Source organism: Eumetopias jubatus, unplaced genomic scaffold (assembly GCF_037043125.1).
Source record: "Eumetopias jubatus isolate StellerSeaLion01/CBP00866 unplaced genomic scaffold, mEumJub1_p1.0 scaffold_3, whole genome shotgun sequence".
In the NCBI taxonomy this organism is placed as follows: domain Eukaryota; kingdom Metazoa; phylum Chordata; class Mammalia; order Carnivora; family Otariidae; genus Eumetopias; species Eumetopias jubatus.
Window position 1 is genome coordinate 63094768 of NW_028274809.1, and position 14241 is coordinate 63109008.

The window sequence follows — 14241 nt, forward strand, 5'->3', positions numbered from 1 at the left end:
AGCAAGGCGCCCTAAGATTTGAAATAGGAAAGTCGGCGCGGCTTCGGGACCTGCTTCTGGAGATCCAGTTTTGGCTCGAATTGGTTCAGGTCTTTTGTGGGTCTTTTGTGGGTAGGTGGCGGGGCTCAGGCCTCCTGGAGAAGGTGAGGGAGGTGGGAACTCACCAGGGCTCCCCGATCCGCCTGTGGCGATAAGGAAAAGTGGGTTTCCGGGCGGGACTTATTTTCGGGAACGAGGTCTGAAATGCACGGCTTGTTGTTTGCACGTCGGGGTGGGCGGCGGTGAGGCTGAAAGGTTCCGGGTTTCAGCGAACGAGAGTTCTGTGGCCCTCCTGGTAAGGTTTTAGGTTTTTGGGATGGTTTTAGCGTTACAGAAAACTGGTGGAGCCTGCAGTCTTACCGGACATTGCTTTACAGAAGAGGACACCAAGACCCAGAGAGTGCAGGTGACTTGTACCTTTCCTGGACTAAGCTCACTAAATTCCCACTCCAGTCGCCTGTTTAGTGCTACTTTTCCTGATCTTAGTGGGAGGGAGAGACAGGCTAGATGTGGGGTCTTATCCTATGAGAGGGGGCCATCCATCTGGGACCTGGCAATGCAGGCGAGAATTCACATGGTCAGAGTTGGAAACGCCTTATAAGTTACCAATTTTACTTGTGAGAAAACGGAGTCAGAATCTTTTTCCCAAGGTCATAGAGCTGTGTGAGTGTCTTGTGCAGTTACACTACTGACGAGTCCCTCGGAGATAAAGATGTCTTTCCTGGAATCTTGCATCTTAACGGTGGTTAAGTCCAGGTGGCTTGATCTGCCTTGGAGTATCTAGAGTTAAAAGTAAGCTGCTATTTTCTAGCAAAGGTCACACTGCCAAAATATGCTTGATTGTAATATGAGCCTGATTTGATTTTAATGACTCATAAGAAATATAATGTTCTATTTGTTTTGTAGCATTTTCTTCCAAAATGATAGAGGACGAACTTGCACTATTTGATAAAAGCATAAATGAATTTTGGAATAAATTCAAAAGCACTGTCAGTGACACTTCCTGTGGGATGGTGGGGCTAAGAGACACCTACAAAGACTCCATCAAAGCATGTGGAGGTAACTGAAGTTAACTTGTAACATGCTGTTTTGTTGTTCTTGCTTTTTACGTTATTTCAGCTGAATTAAAACTTCAATTCCAATTTCTCTTTCAGAAAAGCTGTCCGTGAAATTAAAGGAAGAAGAACGAATGGTTGAGATGTTTCTGGAATATCAAAATCGTAGGTGACAAACTGTAAATCACAGTTTTTTTAGATTGAACATCTTTAGGCCATCCCTCATACAAATAAAACAATGTATTGTGTGTGTGTGTGTGTATATATATATATATATATACACATACGTATAAAACTAATAAACATTTGTGTACCTACAACCCAGCTTGAGAAATAGAACATCCCATGTATACTTTTCTCTTCTCCCACCTTCCAGAACTAACCTCTTAGTATTTAGTATTGTGTTTTTGAATGTTATATAAATGGCATCACTTTGTGTATATTCTGTCCCTTTTTTTATTCATCAGTATGCTTGTGAGATTCATCTGTGCTGATGTGTAAATGCCAGTTATTTGAAAAATGAGTTTTTCTCATTGGAAATCATAGGCTGGGGGTTGAAAAGCTGGAGTTCCTCAGTTCTTTGGGGGTAGGGTTAGTACTCTTGACTGTTTTCTCCATATTTTTCCTGTTATTCTTGCCCTCTCGTTTATACCACTCTGGAGTTTCCACGGTGTATATGTAGGTTTTATTGAATTCTTATACACAGATCACACAGATCACAGACTTGTGGCCAGAGGCCACAGGCTAAATTTCATGGCACCATGTTTTAAACACTATTAATGGAATGTCTTTAGATGGAACATGTGTCCTTGAATTTGCTACAATCCCCAGTAATTTCTTTGGCTTTGTTTTGCCCACTTTACTTATTATTTGGCCCCTAAAGCCGTTCGATTTTGGAGCCCTGGTAGGCTATTATGCTAGCCTTTTACCCGTATTTACTGTCTGAGCTGCCCTGAAGCTTCCTTGCCCTTTTATTGTTTTCATTTCTTCTGTAACCACAAGCAGAAAGGAAAACCACTTGTGTGTATATGTGTGTGTGTGTGTGTGTGTGTGTAAACATTCTTGGTTTGTAGAATTGCTGGGGATTAGAAACATAAGTTTGAAACTATCAATTTTTGCTACTCTGAGTCTCAGTGTGCTCTTAAAGATGACCTATAGTGAAAATATGCTCTAAATAGTCTAAAAACTAAAAACATTATCAATTGTTTTTCTTTAAAAAATCAGTTTATGCTTGAACAGAAATATAATTTACCTGTGTAATTAATTCAGTGAATATTTGACTGATAGTTGCCTAGCACAAACAGTGCACAAAGTATAATGTCTACATACTGCTTACAATTTAGTGGAATACACAGGGAATCCACAATTAAAATACATTGTAATAATTGCTATGATAATGGAATGGGCTGAGTGAGCACAGAAGTTTTTTCATTTTTAAGGTGTCTACCCTAAAATGAGCATGTTTATTTGCTGCAGGAAAGAAGTCAGTGGAGAAACAGATGTTGAAAAAAGGGGTCAGGGGACAATGAGTAGTAGAATAGAGGGGAGGGAATCTGGATTAACCATGGATTGGAGAAGAAGCCACTGGTACTCTGTCAGGAGAGGATACTGATATAGATACATTTGGGGAGTCGGCAAGCTTGAGGGAACTTACCACGTATTTGTTGAGCAGCTACTCTGTGCAGGTACCCTTCTAGAAAGATACTGCAGAGAACAAATTAGCCAAAAATTCTGGCCCACCTGGAACATCTGTTCTATTTATCGAGAGAAGGAAGATCTCTGTTCAAAGTGAGAGGCATTTACTATGGACCAGGCTCTTAAATCCTGAAATCTTTACAAGACAGAAATTTGAAGCTCACTGAGGTTAAGAAACTTAGCTAAGGTCATACATTTGATCCAGTGTACCATAAAACAACCTTTCCACATGGAAGGAAAATTCAAGGGAGTGTTTGTGTGGTGAGTGGTAGTGAAAGTTTGAAATACCTGCCCTAGAGAATAAAAGAGACGGCTGACTGTGTACACATAAAATAATAGTTATGCAACATCAAGGGCCCTTACATTTGTATTGGCACAAATCCATACAGTTCATTCTTTCTTCTCTTTTCTTTTCTTTCTTCTCTTTTCTTTTCTTTCTGAAAGGTTCCAGAACTTTTTTTTTTTTAAAGATTTATTTATTTATTTATTTATTTGAGAGAGCAGGGGGTAGGGGGGATGGGCAGAGGGAGAGAATCACAAACCGACTCTGGGCTGAGCACAGGGCCAATGTGCTTGATCCCACAACCCTGGGATCACGACCCAAGCCAAAATCAAGAGTCAGACACCCAACTGACTGTGCCACCCAGGTGCCCTCATACAGTTCTTTAAATATTATAATAAATACACTGACATGTGTGGTATTTATGTATCCTTAATAGTTTAGAAGTTTCCATATTATTATTATTGGAGACTCTAGCCCTGTGAAGTAAATAAATGGAGCAGCCGTTATTATCCTTGTTTTATAAGCGTCGCCGAAGTTGTAATTTGACCAAGGTCCTTGGGTGACAACTGAGGACCCAGAATGGAACCAAGACCTTTGGACTTTAAATATGCATCTTTTTTGTCATACAACATACTTATCTTTTTTTAAAGTAGCATTTTTCTGTAGCAGCCACTCTGGAAAATAGTATGGGGGTTCCTCAGAAAATTAAAAATAGAACTACCATGTGATCCCCACTATGGCTGTTTATTAGAGGAAAACGAAAACTAACTCGAAAAGATATCTGCACCCAGGTGTTTATTATTTACAATAGCCAAGTTAAGGGAACAACCTACGTGTTCATAGATGGATGAGTGGATAAAGTGGTTGTGGGGGGTGTGTGTGTGTGTGTGTGTACTATATATATATATATATATGATAGAATAAAGCCATGAAAGGAATGAAATGTTGACATTTGTGACACAGATGGGCCCCGGGGGCATTATGCTAAGTGAAATAAGTCAGGCAGAGAGACAAATACTATATGATATGTGTGGAATCCAAAAAAAAACTTTTTTTTAAAACAAAAAAGCAAACTCATAGATAACAGATTGGTGGTTGCCAGAGCAGGGTTTGGGAGAAGAAATGGCTGAACTGTTTTTGGCTTTGGTTTGGGTTTAAATTGAATTTTTTTTTAAAGCATTTTTCTTTGTTAATTCTGATAAAATGTCTATTTTTAAATTATACTTGACAATATATGATCATGCCCAAATTCTTGGAAAATACAGAAAAGTAAACAAATTATCTGAAACGTTGAGAATCATATTTAACAAAGTTACGTTCTTTTTTCTTTTTCATGTGCTATGTAATATTTCTGACAATTTTGTTCATGGTATCTATATAACTTTTTTTTAGAGTATTTTTCCATATTGCTAAATTCTTTGAAAAAATATTCTGCCTTACTGATATACTGTATTTAATAATTTACCCATGAGCCATTTAGGATATTTTCAGTTTTTCACCATTATAAATAATACTGAAAATAATCTTTTGTATATAAGTACTTGCACACATCTTGTTTTCTTAAAGTAACTTGTAGAAATGGAATAACTAATCAAAGGACATGATTTGAATATCCTTAAGACTTGTTTTGCAATGTCAAAGATATGCCATAAGAACTCTTAGTATTGGGGCGCCTGGGTGGCTCAGTCGTTAAGTGTCTGCCTTTGGCTCAGGTCATGATCCCAGGGTCCTGGGATCAATCCCCGCATTGGGCTCCCTGCTCGGTGGGAAGGCCTGCTTCTCCCTCTGCCACTCCCCCTGCTTGCATTCCCTCTCTCGCTGTCTCGCTCTCTCTGTCAAATAAATAAAATCTTAAAAAAAAAAAAACTCTTAGTATTTTGCCTTCTTCTCAACTGCTAGCTATTATTTTTGTAAACATTGTACTAAATTAAAATTGGTATGTTACTGCTTTATTTGCATTTCTGTGATTACTACTTGGGTTAAATTGTCTTTCATATTTATTAACCATCTGCAATCTACATTTCCTTTGTTTATTCCTTTGTCTGTTTTTGTCTTAGGAATTTATATTTGTGTCTTCTTTAGATTAAGAACAGTCAGGGGAGGGGCACCTGGGTGGCTCAGTCAGTTAAGTGGCTGCCTTTGGCTTAGGTCATGATCTCAGGGTCCTGGGATCAGCCCTGAGTCGGGCTCCCTGCTCAGCAAGGAGCCTGCTTCTCCCTCTCCCTCTGTCTGCTGCTCCCCCTGTTTGTGCTCTCTCTCTCTCTCTCTCTGTGTCAAATAAATAAATAAATAAACAAATAGTTGGGGGAGAATATTTAATGCTCAAAAGCATGGTCTTTGAAGTCAAATCTTGAGTTTGAATCCAGGTCTTCTATTTATTGCATCGTAGCAAATAAGGCTTTGGGTACATTAGTCATCTGCTGAGCCTTTTTCCTCCTTTAAATTAGATCTACAAAATGTATTATAGTGAAAATTAAGTAAGTTTACAGAAATAGACGGTGTTGAACAAAGTTCCTAGCATATAGTAGAGTTTAATGCTTATTTGAATCAAATGTGAGGCTTTTCGCCTACGTACTAACTTTTATGTAGCTGGTATATGTTTTTCTCTTTGATTTCTTTTTGCCTTTGAGTAAAAAGATCTTTCCCCATAGAACTAATTTTATATTCAGATACTGCCTTTTAGGTTTTGCAAGATTTCATTTTACATTTAAATATTTAATAAATATGGAATTTATTTTGGATTTCAGTATGGTTTGGGGAACCATCTACCACTTGTTTTCATATTTCATTTTTCATATTAATTTCCTAAATATAGCAATGTTTGTTTGGAAATGCCGTTTTTGTTTAAACTATATGTCATTTCTTCAGCTGGTACCCCACTATTGTATTAAAAGTGTCACAATCACAGATGTTAAATTTAATAGGACAAGTCCCTTTCCTCATTATTTTTCTTACTGTATTTCCTTAACTATTCTCACCTGTGTATTCATCAGATAAATTTTATAGTTACTTTTTTAGGTCTTCCCTTTCCCTTCCCTCAAATTCCATTGGGACTGCATTAATATAGAAATGAATTTGGGAAATAGTGACATCTTTATAATATTTAGAAGCATAAAATGTCTTTCCATACATCCAGGTCAAATCAAATACATGTCACAGACAGGTTTTGCCCTTTTTTTCATATAGGGCCTACATATTTCTTGGTCTAGATTATTCCTAGATGTTTTGTTTATTACAAATGTAAATGAGGTTTCATCCTTCCTACCTGTCTCCCTTCCTCTCTTCCTTCACTTCTTTCTGTTTTTTTTTTTTAGTATCTTCCAGAATCGTTAATATAGCATTAGAATGAACTCTTTCTTTAAAGCACTGAATAAAAATATTGTCCAGATTTTGGTTGTCTTTGATGGTGAGCTTTATTTATGTACTTATTTGAAGAGTAGAGCTGCAAGGGTCTTTTATTTTCAAATGCAAATAGAAAAGAATAGGATTTCTTTCTTTTTGTTCTTTATAATTTTTGAACCATTAGGAAGCACTTACCAATTAAAACATTATTGATCTTATGAAAGTCAATATTTCTTATCTGTGATAGATGTTGGAGAGCAAAGTATATATATTCTAGCTAACACTTTGTGTTTCTTACAGAGATCTGTAGGCAGAATAACCTCATTCAAGAAAAAAAAGATAACTTGTTAAGGTTGATTGCTGAAATAAAAGACAAAAAGCAGAAACTGGAAGTACTGACTGCAAATATTCAGGATCTTAAGGAAGAATATGCTAAGAAGAAGGAAAGTAAGTTTCCAGTTATACACATATTTAAAACATTAACCTAAATTTCAAAGTGGTGATGGTTCACAGTTCTGTATCTCTTGCCTTCTTTCCAGTTCATTACTAAAAATGGATGACATACCTCAGGGGCATAGCCAGCCACTCAGTTCTGCAAGGAAGCTGTGTGAAGTTAGCTAAGTGGGCTGTATTTTCTCTTGTTTCACTTAAAGGTCCTTTTGATTTCTAATATAACCAGAGTCATAGTGCAATTGATATGGCAGCTTAATTAAGCAGAGTGGGAGACAGTTTCACTAAAGATTTGTCTGGAGAAGCCATAGTATAATTTATGCAATAGAGTTATTGATCACACATTCTCTGCCAGGAACTATTAAGCACATTTTTTATGCTGTGAAGTCTCTTTGTCTAAAAAAATTTCATATTCAAATATGTGTATTTTTTTAAAAATCATAGCTATTTCTGCTGCTAACAGAGCTAATGAAGAGAGGTTGAAAAGACTACAGAAATCTGCAGACTTATATAAAGATCGACTTGGACTAGAAATTCGAAAAATTTATGGTATGTATATTAACGTAAGTAAAACATACAAGATTAGAAAGGCATATCTTAAGTAGCGAATTTAAAAAATGTTTTCAAAGAAAATAATGACAACATCATTAACTTTTTAGAAAATAGGAAAGAATTTAAACATTTTTATCATCCAAACATAATTACTGCTGCCTTGGTTATTTATCATCCAGTATTTTAATAAATGTATTTTTGGCATGACTGCCACCACGAACATAATTTTTTTCCTTGTTCTTACTGGCATTGTATGATTAGCATTTTTCCAGTTGCTGTCGCCTTCCTATGGTAGTTTTAAAATGGTAGTGTAATAATTCATTCCATTAATGTATCTTAATTTATCCAGTCTTTTATCTATCATTTAATACAGGTTTGTTTCTAACTTAACCTTTGGATTCTGCCTGTGGTTCAGTTTTAGAAGTACTACAGTGAATATAGACTTCTCCATTTCTTTTGTATAATTTCCATGGAATTCCCAGAGAGGCATTACTGGGTTAAAGCATGTAAATATTTTAATGGCGTTACGTGTAGTATATGTGCCAATTTATATCAGTATTCTTTGTGTTATCAGTCCCCAAGATCACCATCAGGTTTGGTGATTCCCTGGAAAGACTTACAGGACTCTGCATATAGTCATATTCATGGCTCAGGTTTATTGCAGAGAGGACACAAAACAAAATCAGCCCAAAAAAGGCACTGGGCTCAGCAGTAAAGAAACACTTTTTTAGACATAATTTTTTAAGAGTCTTAAGCCAGCAGAGTCACACAGGATGTGCTTAATTCCCTTAGCACTGAATGTGACAATACGTGTAAAGTGTTGTCTACCGGGGAAGCTCATCAGAGACTCTTGCAGCTTGTGGTGGTTTTCTCTGGACTTCACCCCATGTGTTTTTCCCTTTGCTGATTTTGCCGTAGCCTTTCTCTGTAATAAATCATAGCCCTGAGTATGACCCTATGGGGAGTCCTGTGAGTCCTCCTTGTGACTCTTCAAATCTGGGGTGTTTTGGGGGGCCCCAACACCAGCCAACGACGAACTTGCAAGGAGACCTTTCTAAAATTCTTAATGATAGCAGCGTCAGGCCTGCCATATTCTTTTGTGCACACCTCTCTACAATGTAAAGAGTATCCATTTCATTGTTTTCTTGCAAAAATGGTAGTTTTTTAAGTTTGTTTGTGTTTGGTTTTTTTGGCAGTTGACTAGATATAATTGGAGCATTTATTTTTAAGTGCATTTCTTTGATTATTAATGAAAAGGTAAACTTTTTTTCTGTATATTTAATTATATTTCTTTGATTGTCTGGGCTCTTCATTCATATATCTGTTAGTCTTGTTTCTGCCCCACCCCTTCATCTGTTGGAATAAGCTTTTAATAAAAAATAACCTTTTGATTAGAGGAAAATACAGGGTCCAACTCTGAATTTTTGATCCATTGGACTTAATGTCATCCTGAGGTGCTTTTGAACCAGAAAGCTTTACAATTATTTCAGATTTAAAAATAAAACTTTCTCATAGCCCTCAAAGTCAGGAAATGTTTTTTAAAGAAGACAGCCCAAATTAAAGCCTTCATTATCTTAGGAAGTCTTTCTTCCTTGGCATGTTTCCCTCCCATTACTACTAACACTTTTAAAAATCTGGTGTCCTGGGGGCGCCTGGGTGGCATAATCAGCTAAGTGACAGACTCTTGGTTTCAGCTTAGGTCATGATCTCAGGGTTGTGAGATCAAACCCTGCAACCTGCGATGGGTGTCAGGCTCTCTACTCAGCATGGTGTCTGCTTAAGATTCTCTCTCCCTCTGCCCTTCCCCACCCCTCTCATACATACATACATACATATGTACATACATACATAAATCTTTTTAAAAAAATCTGGTGTACTAATGTAATTATTTCATTTTGAATAAAAATGTAAGACAAATGTTTTTCAATATTACTTTTTGTAATTAAAACTTTTTTTATTTTAATAAATGTCTATTTTAATGTTTTTCACAGTAGAATAAATCCTTCTCTTGATGACTGCAGATATGTAAGGCTGTTTGGTAGTGTTCAGAACCACCACAGTAATGGTGGTCTCCCTGATCGGTGTGTAGTCTTCAGTAGTTATAAGGATTTTCTTGTCTGAAACTGCTGTCAAACCAGCAGGACTGCATTTATGCATCCGTCATTTTCAGGACCGTTGGTAACCTGGGCATATTTTCCGCAAATAACTTTGCCTTCTTGTGTCACAAGGCCCAACTCAGGTTCACCTCAGTTACAGTACCTTTGGTAGTAACCCCCAAAGTTGTATATAGTGGGGATGAAGGCTTCTTTTTTACACCAAGTATTGGCAGGCAAAAGGTGGCTTTCAGTTCAGGGTGTGTTACATGGGCCTTTTTGAAACGTAAGCCCATTGGTCTAATGAATCTTTCATATTTAGGTGGTTTTCCAGTAAAGCTGTCTCCGACAAGGCAGACTTCAGTGACCACCCTCTTCCATGCTTGCTTCTTTCTCTTTTGTGTTCGAATCACTTTTAATACTTCTGTTTCTCCCTGGGCACGGACTTTGGGTAAAGGAACTTCCCATTTTCCCGCTTTCTCTTTTTGTTTTTGTTTAATCATATTGGAAAGTACTTTAGCTTGGGACTGTCCCTCTCTGTCCAGGTACTGCTCCTTGTGGAGTCTTTTCATCATTCCTTTTTTTGGTGTTTCTCTTTTCCTGCATCTTGATAGTCTTTTTCATTTGTATTGTCTCAGCATGGCACTGTTTATGGTAGAGCTTAGCTTTCAGACCAATCATCTTTTTTGCCTTCTTTGATCGTTCATGAGCCTCTCGACCTTCTTTCTTTTTTTTTTTTTTCATGGTAATCCAAACGATAACCATATCTCTTCCGGTGCAACTCAATGTATTCATTTTGTGGCGTGGTGACGGCCGCAGAGCTGTCGGGTGCAGCTGCTGGGGTGCGAAGAAGCTCTCAATTTTCGGGTCTCCCAGACCCGTGAGCTGACTCCACACAAGCCGTGACCTAATTAAAGCTATTTTTAAAATGAGATTTCCTAATTTTTTATGCTGTAGAGCAAAATTAAAATGCATGTGAGTTTCTACTTTGTGGCTGCGATTTTTAATTTCTAATGGGCATTTACTCCTTTGGGAGCATTTGGAGGTCTTTTGGAAAATAGGCATTAAGTCTGGATTACTGTGTAGAAAAGGTCAAATTAAATCTGTTCAGTAGTACATTTTTTTATTGTGGTAAAACTATGACCTAGAATTTGCTATTTTATCTATTTTTATCATACAATTCAGGGACATTAATTACATTGACAATGCAGTGCAATCATCACATTTCCAGAATTTTTCATCACTACAAACAGAAATTATGTACTCATTAAGCAATAACTTCTTATTCCTCCCCCCAGCCCCTCATAACCTCTAATCTACTTCCTGTCTCTATAATTACCTATTCTATTTCATATAGGTAGAATCCTATAGTATTTGTTCTTTTGCATCTAGATTATTTTACTTAGCATGTTTTCAAGGTTCATTTATGTTGTAGCATGTATCAGAAGTTCCTTCCTTTTTATGACCAAATAATACTCCATTGTGTGTATATACCATATTTTGTTTATCTGATCATTCATCAGTGAACACACGGTTATTACCACCTTTTGGCTGCCGTGAGTAATGCGGCTATAAACGTTGGCAAAGTTACAGGAGTCCCTAGTTTCAGTGCTTTTGAGTACGTACCTCGGAATAGAGTCACTGGGTCCTATGGTAATTCTTAATTTAAACTTTTTGAGGCACTGCCAAACTTTTCCACAGCCTCAGCACCATCTTGCATTCGTCTTCATCCACACTTTTCTTTTTTGTTTTGTTTTGTTATAGCTGTCCTGGTAGGTGTGAAATGATATCTCATTGTAGTTTGGTTTGCATTTCCCCAGTGATTAGTGGTTTTGAGCATCTTCCCATGTGCTTATTGACCACTTGTGTCTGTTCTTTGGAGAAATATCTATTCAAGTCCTTTCGGTCCATTTTTGAATTGGGTTGCTTTTCTTTTAGTTGTTCAGTTGTAGTTTTTTAAAATATATCCTATATATTAAATCCACGTCAGAGATACGATTTACAAATATTTTCTCCCATTCTGTGGGTTATCCTTTTCACTCTTGATAATATCCTTTGAAGGACAAAAGTTTGTATTTTTTGATGAAGTCCAGTGTATCAATTATTTTCTTTTGTTGTGCTTTTTAAAAATCGTATTTAGAGTTCATTTAAAACTAATTTGTAGCTTGTACATTTGGAGGCTTTGTTAAGTATACATATATGTATGTATGTATTTAGCATATAGATATTAAGGACAGAGGTGAGAAAGCTCATCTCCATTGGAACCCTTGGCACGATAAAATACTCTTCATACCAAATAATCTAATCTCTCTTTTCAGGTGATAAATTACAGTTTATATTCACTAATATTGACCCTAAGCATCCTGAGAACCCATTTATGTTTTCCCTCCACCTAAATGAAGCCAAGGAATATGAAGGTATGTATTCCTATCTCTTAACTGGTAGTTAAGATTGGCATCCGCAAATGTTATCTGACTCCACATAGAAAGTAATAGGAAGGAAAGTAATTCCCACAAGGTAGTGCTTTCTTTGCCAGTCTTGCTTCATGGGATAGTGTCTTCTAAAGCCTGTGAGTATAGTTGTGATTTATAGTTATTATGTAGGTTCCTAAATATGTACCTTTTCTTCAGAATGGCATGGTGCCACAGTGGCAGAAAAGTGTTAAAGACCACAGATCAATGCATTTCCTATACCAGTTTGAATTATCCTTTTAGAGAGCTTAAAGCTATTATAAAGGATATAACTATGTAAATATGAATATTATAATTTATGCAAGTAGTTGATTTTAAAAGCAAATGCTAAGTCATCAGAATGTGATCATTTATTTTCCCAAAAATCAATTTAAGAAATATTACTGTCTCCTGAAAAATCCCACACATTGATAATTTAGCTCACTTACTGATTCTCCAGCCGGCCAGAAGGTCATCAATTTATGGGGAATATATATGATTGATAATAGGGGGAACAAGAAGAGAATGGAAATATATTTATTTCTTTTTAATTCTTCTAGTGCCCCCTTTAAAGTAATTTTTCATTTATCGGAATTGAGGAAAATGGTTCTCAGCTCATTAGACCTGTGTTCTCATCTTAAAGCATTTATAGCAGATAGACACTCAGGAGAGCTGCTGAGTTGGCTCCCTAATGGACCTGGGGGACTTGGTCCTCGTTCTCATGGAATTACTATTGTAGGAATTTCTGTTGTATATTGTATTTATATATTCTCTCAGTAAATATTTTTTAATGAGTGCTAAATTTTAAAAAGCAAACCCAAAAAAACCACATACCTAGGTTTTTAGTGTTCTCCAAATTGTATATTCTCTCTTGCTACGTAGTATCACAGTATTTGATAGTGTATCAAAATAGAATCTACAGTGTGATTTTGAACCAAGTGCTCCTTGCTATTCTTTCTCTTGTGGTCATGGTCCTTGTTTCCTAAGCGATCTCAACCAGAGAGCTGGAAAGCTGACATGGTCGGATTTCTTCTCCTTGGACAAAGGACCAAATTGTTGGGAGAGAAAGCTGGATCATTCCTTTCCCTTGACCACCCTCCCTGGAGACTTGGTCCCAAGATGTACCGTCTTGTACAACTACGTGGAGAGCCGTACGGTTACTTGTGACTTTGTGTTTCATTTGATTAGGAAGCCCTATAATTACCACTTGTAGAACAGCAGTCACGTTTTCTAATGAAAACTTATAAAAGTTAAGATTTTTTCCCCATAATAAATTACTAAAAGTTGGCTTTGAAAGTTGTTCTCTTTTGATCTAGTGACCAGAAACTAGAAGTCAAGCCAAAGTTTACAGAGAAAACTGACTTAACCGTTTAAAAAAACAACACACACACCTGTTAAAACAGTTTAGTGAAAACAAAATGTATAGAAAGATGATGGGAAATAGCATTCTGTTCTTTATCACTAAGCTCTTCAATCCCTTGACTACCATCTGTTTACCTTTAAAGTAAGATTGTAGTACTTAAGATTTTAATATTTAGAGATTAAACAAAGAATAGGTCCAAAAGATAGTTAGGATATGAAAATCAATTGTATCTATTGTTCTGTGCTCAAAGCATTTCAGTAAAATGGACTTGAAATGATTTGAATCAGATGAAAGCATCTAAATTAGAAACACTTCTCTTCCATAAAAAAAATCTCATTCAAATTATCTTTTTTTTTTTTCTTTTTCTTCTAGTGTCAGATAGTGCTCCTCATCTTGAGTGCCTGGCAGAATTTCAAGAGAATGTAAGGAAGACCAACAATTTCTCGGCCTTTCTTGCCAATGTTCGGAAAGCTTTTACTGCTATGGTTTATAATTAACGTATGAATAGTATATAAAAATTGTTCATTTTTCTTCCCTATTGTGTATCTCGCTCTCTTTTTTTTTTATCGTCGTGTATCTCTTTTAAAAAGAATTCTCATTATCCATTGTTTGCCTATAATTTTTTTGTATTTCTGTAACATTTCTGTGTGGTGTATTTCTTTAAATTATTTTAATTAAAATCTTAAGAAATAAAATTTATAAAGTCAAATGTGTCCTTTCTAAAATGAAAGTTAGTGTACTATGTGTGTATATATATATATGTGTGTGTGTATACATATTTTTTAATGGCAGGCATGGGCAGTTTAAGGCTAGCCTGGAAATGGGAATTTGTACAACCAACACTGTGTCTCATTGGTTTCCAAGCTTTTTATTTTTTATTTTTTTTTAAGATTTTATTTATTTATTTGCCAGAGAGAGC

General features: G+C 36.3%; 1 protein-coding gene and 1 pseudogene across 7 annotated transcripts; one reads left to right on the top strand and one right to left on the bottom strand.

Annotated features, from left to right (window-relative positions):
- Nucleotides 1–23: 23 nt before the first annotated feature.
- On the top strand, nucleotides 24–13860 carry SPC25 (SPC25 component of NDC80 kinetochore complex). Of its 7 annotated transcripts, none has more exons than XM_028123949.2 (8): nucleotides 24–111; nucleotides 690–831; nucleotides 946–1098; nucleotides 1194–1259; nucleotides 6715–6861; nucleotides 7309–7413; nucleotides 11828–11926; nucleotides 13695–13860. In XM_028123949.2, the coding sequence occupies exons 3-8, from the start codon at nucleotides 960–962 to the stop codon at nucleotides 13817–13819; spliced, it is 681 nt and encodes a 226-aa protein (XP_027979750.1). In that variant the 5' UTR covers nucleotides 24–111; nucleotides 690–831; nucleotides 946–959; the 3' UTR covers nucleotides 13820–13860. The 7 variants fall into 7 exon arrangements, with proteins under 7 accessions (XP_027979750.1, XP_027979729.1, XP_027979774.1 ...); XM_028123944.2 differs by lacking the exon at nucleotides 24–111 and adding an exon at nucleotides 131–445; XM_028123928.1 differs by lacking the exon at nucleotides 690–831.
- LOC114223313 (ribosome biogenesis protein NSA2 homolog pseudogene) lies at nucleotides 9546–11222 on the bottom strand (annotated as a pseudogene).
- Nucleotides 13861–14241: the final 381 nt, after the last annotated feature.

Coding starts and splice junctions, on each gene's coding strand:
- SPC25 (XM_028123949.2), top strand. CDS start 960: ATGATAGAGGACGAACTTGCACTATTTGATAAAAGCATAAATGAATTT. Junction 7,414..11,827: donor AGAAATTCGAAAAATTTATG/GTATGTATATTA, acceptor CTCTCTTTTCAG/GTGATAAATTACAGTTTATA. Junction 11,927..13,694: donor TGAAGCCAAGGAATATGAAG/GTATGTATTCCT, acceptor TTTTTCTTCTAG/TGTCAGATAGTGCTCCTCAT.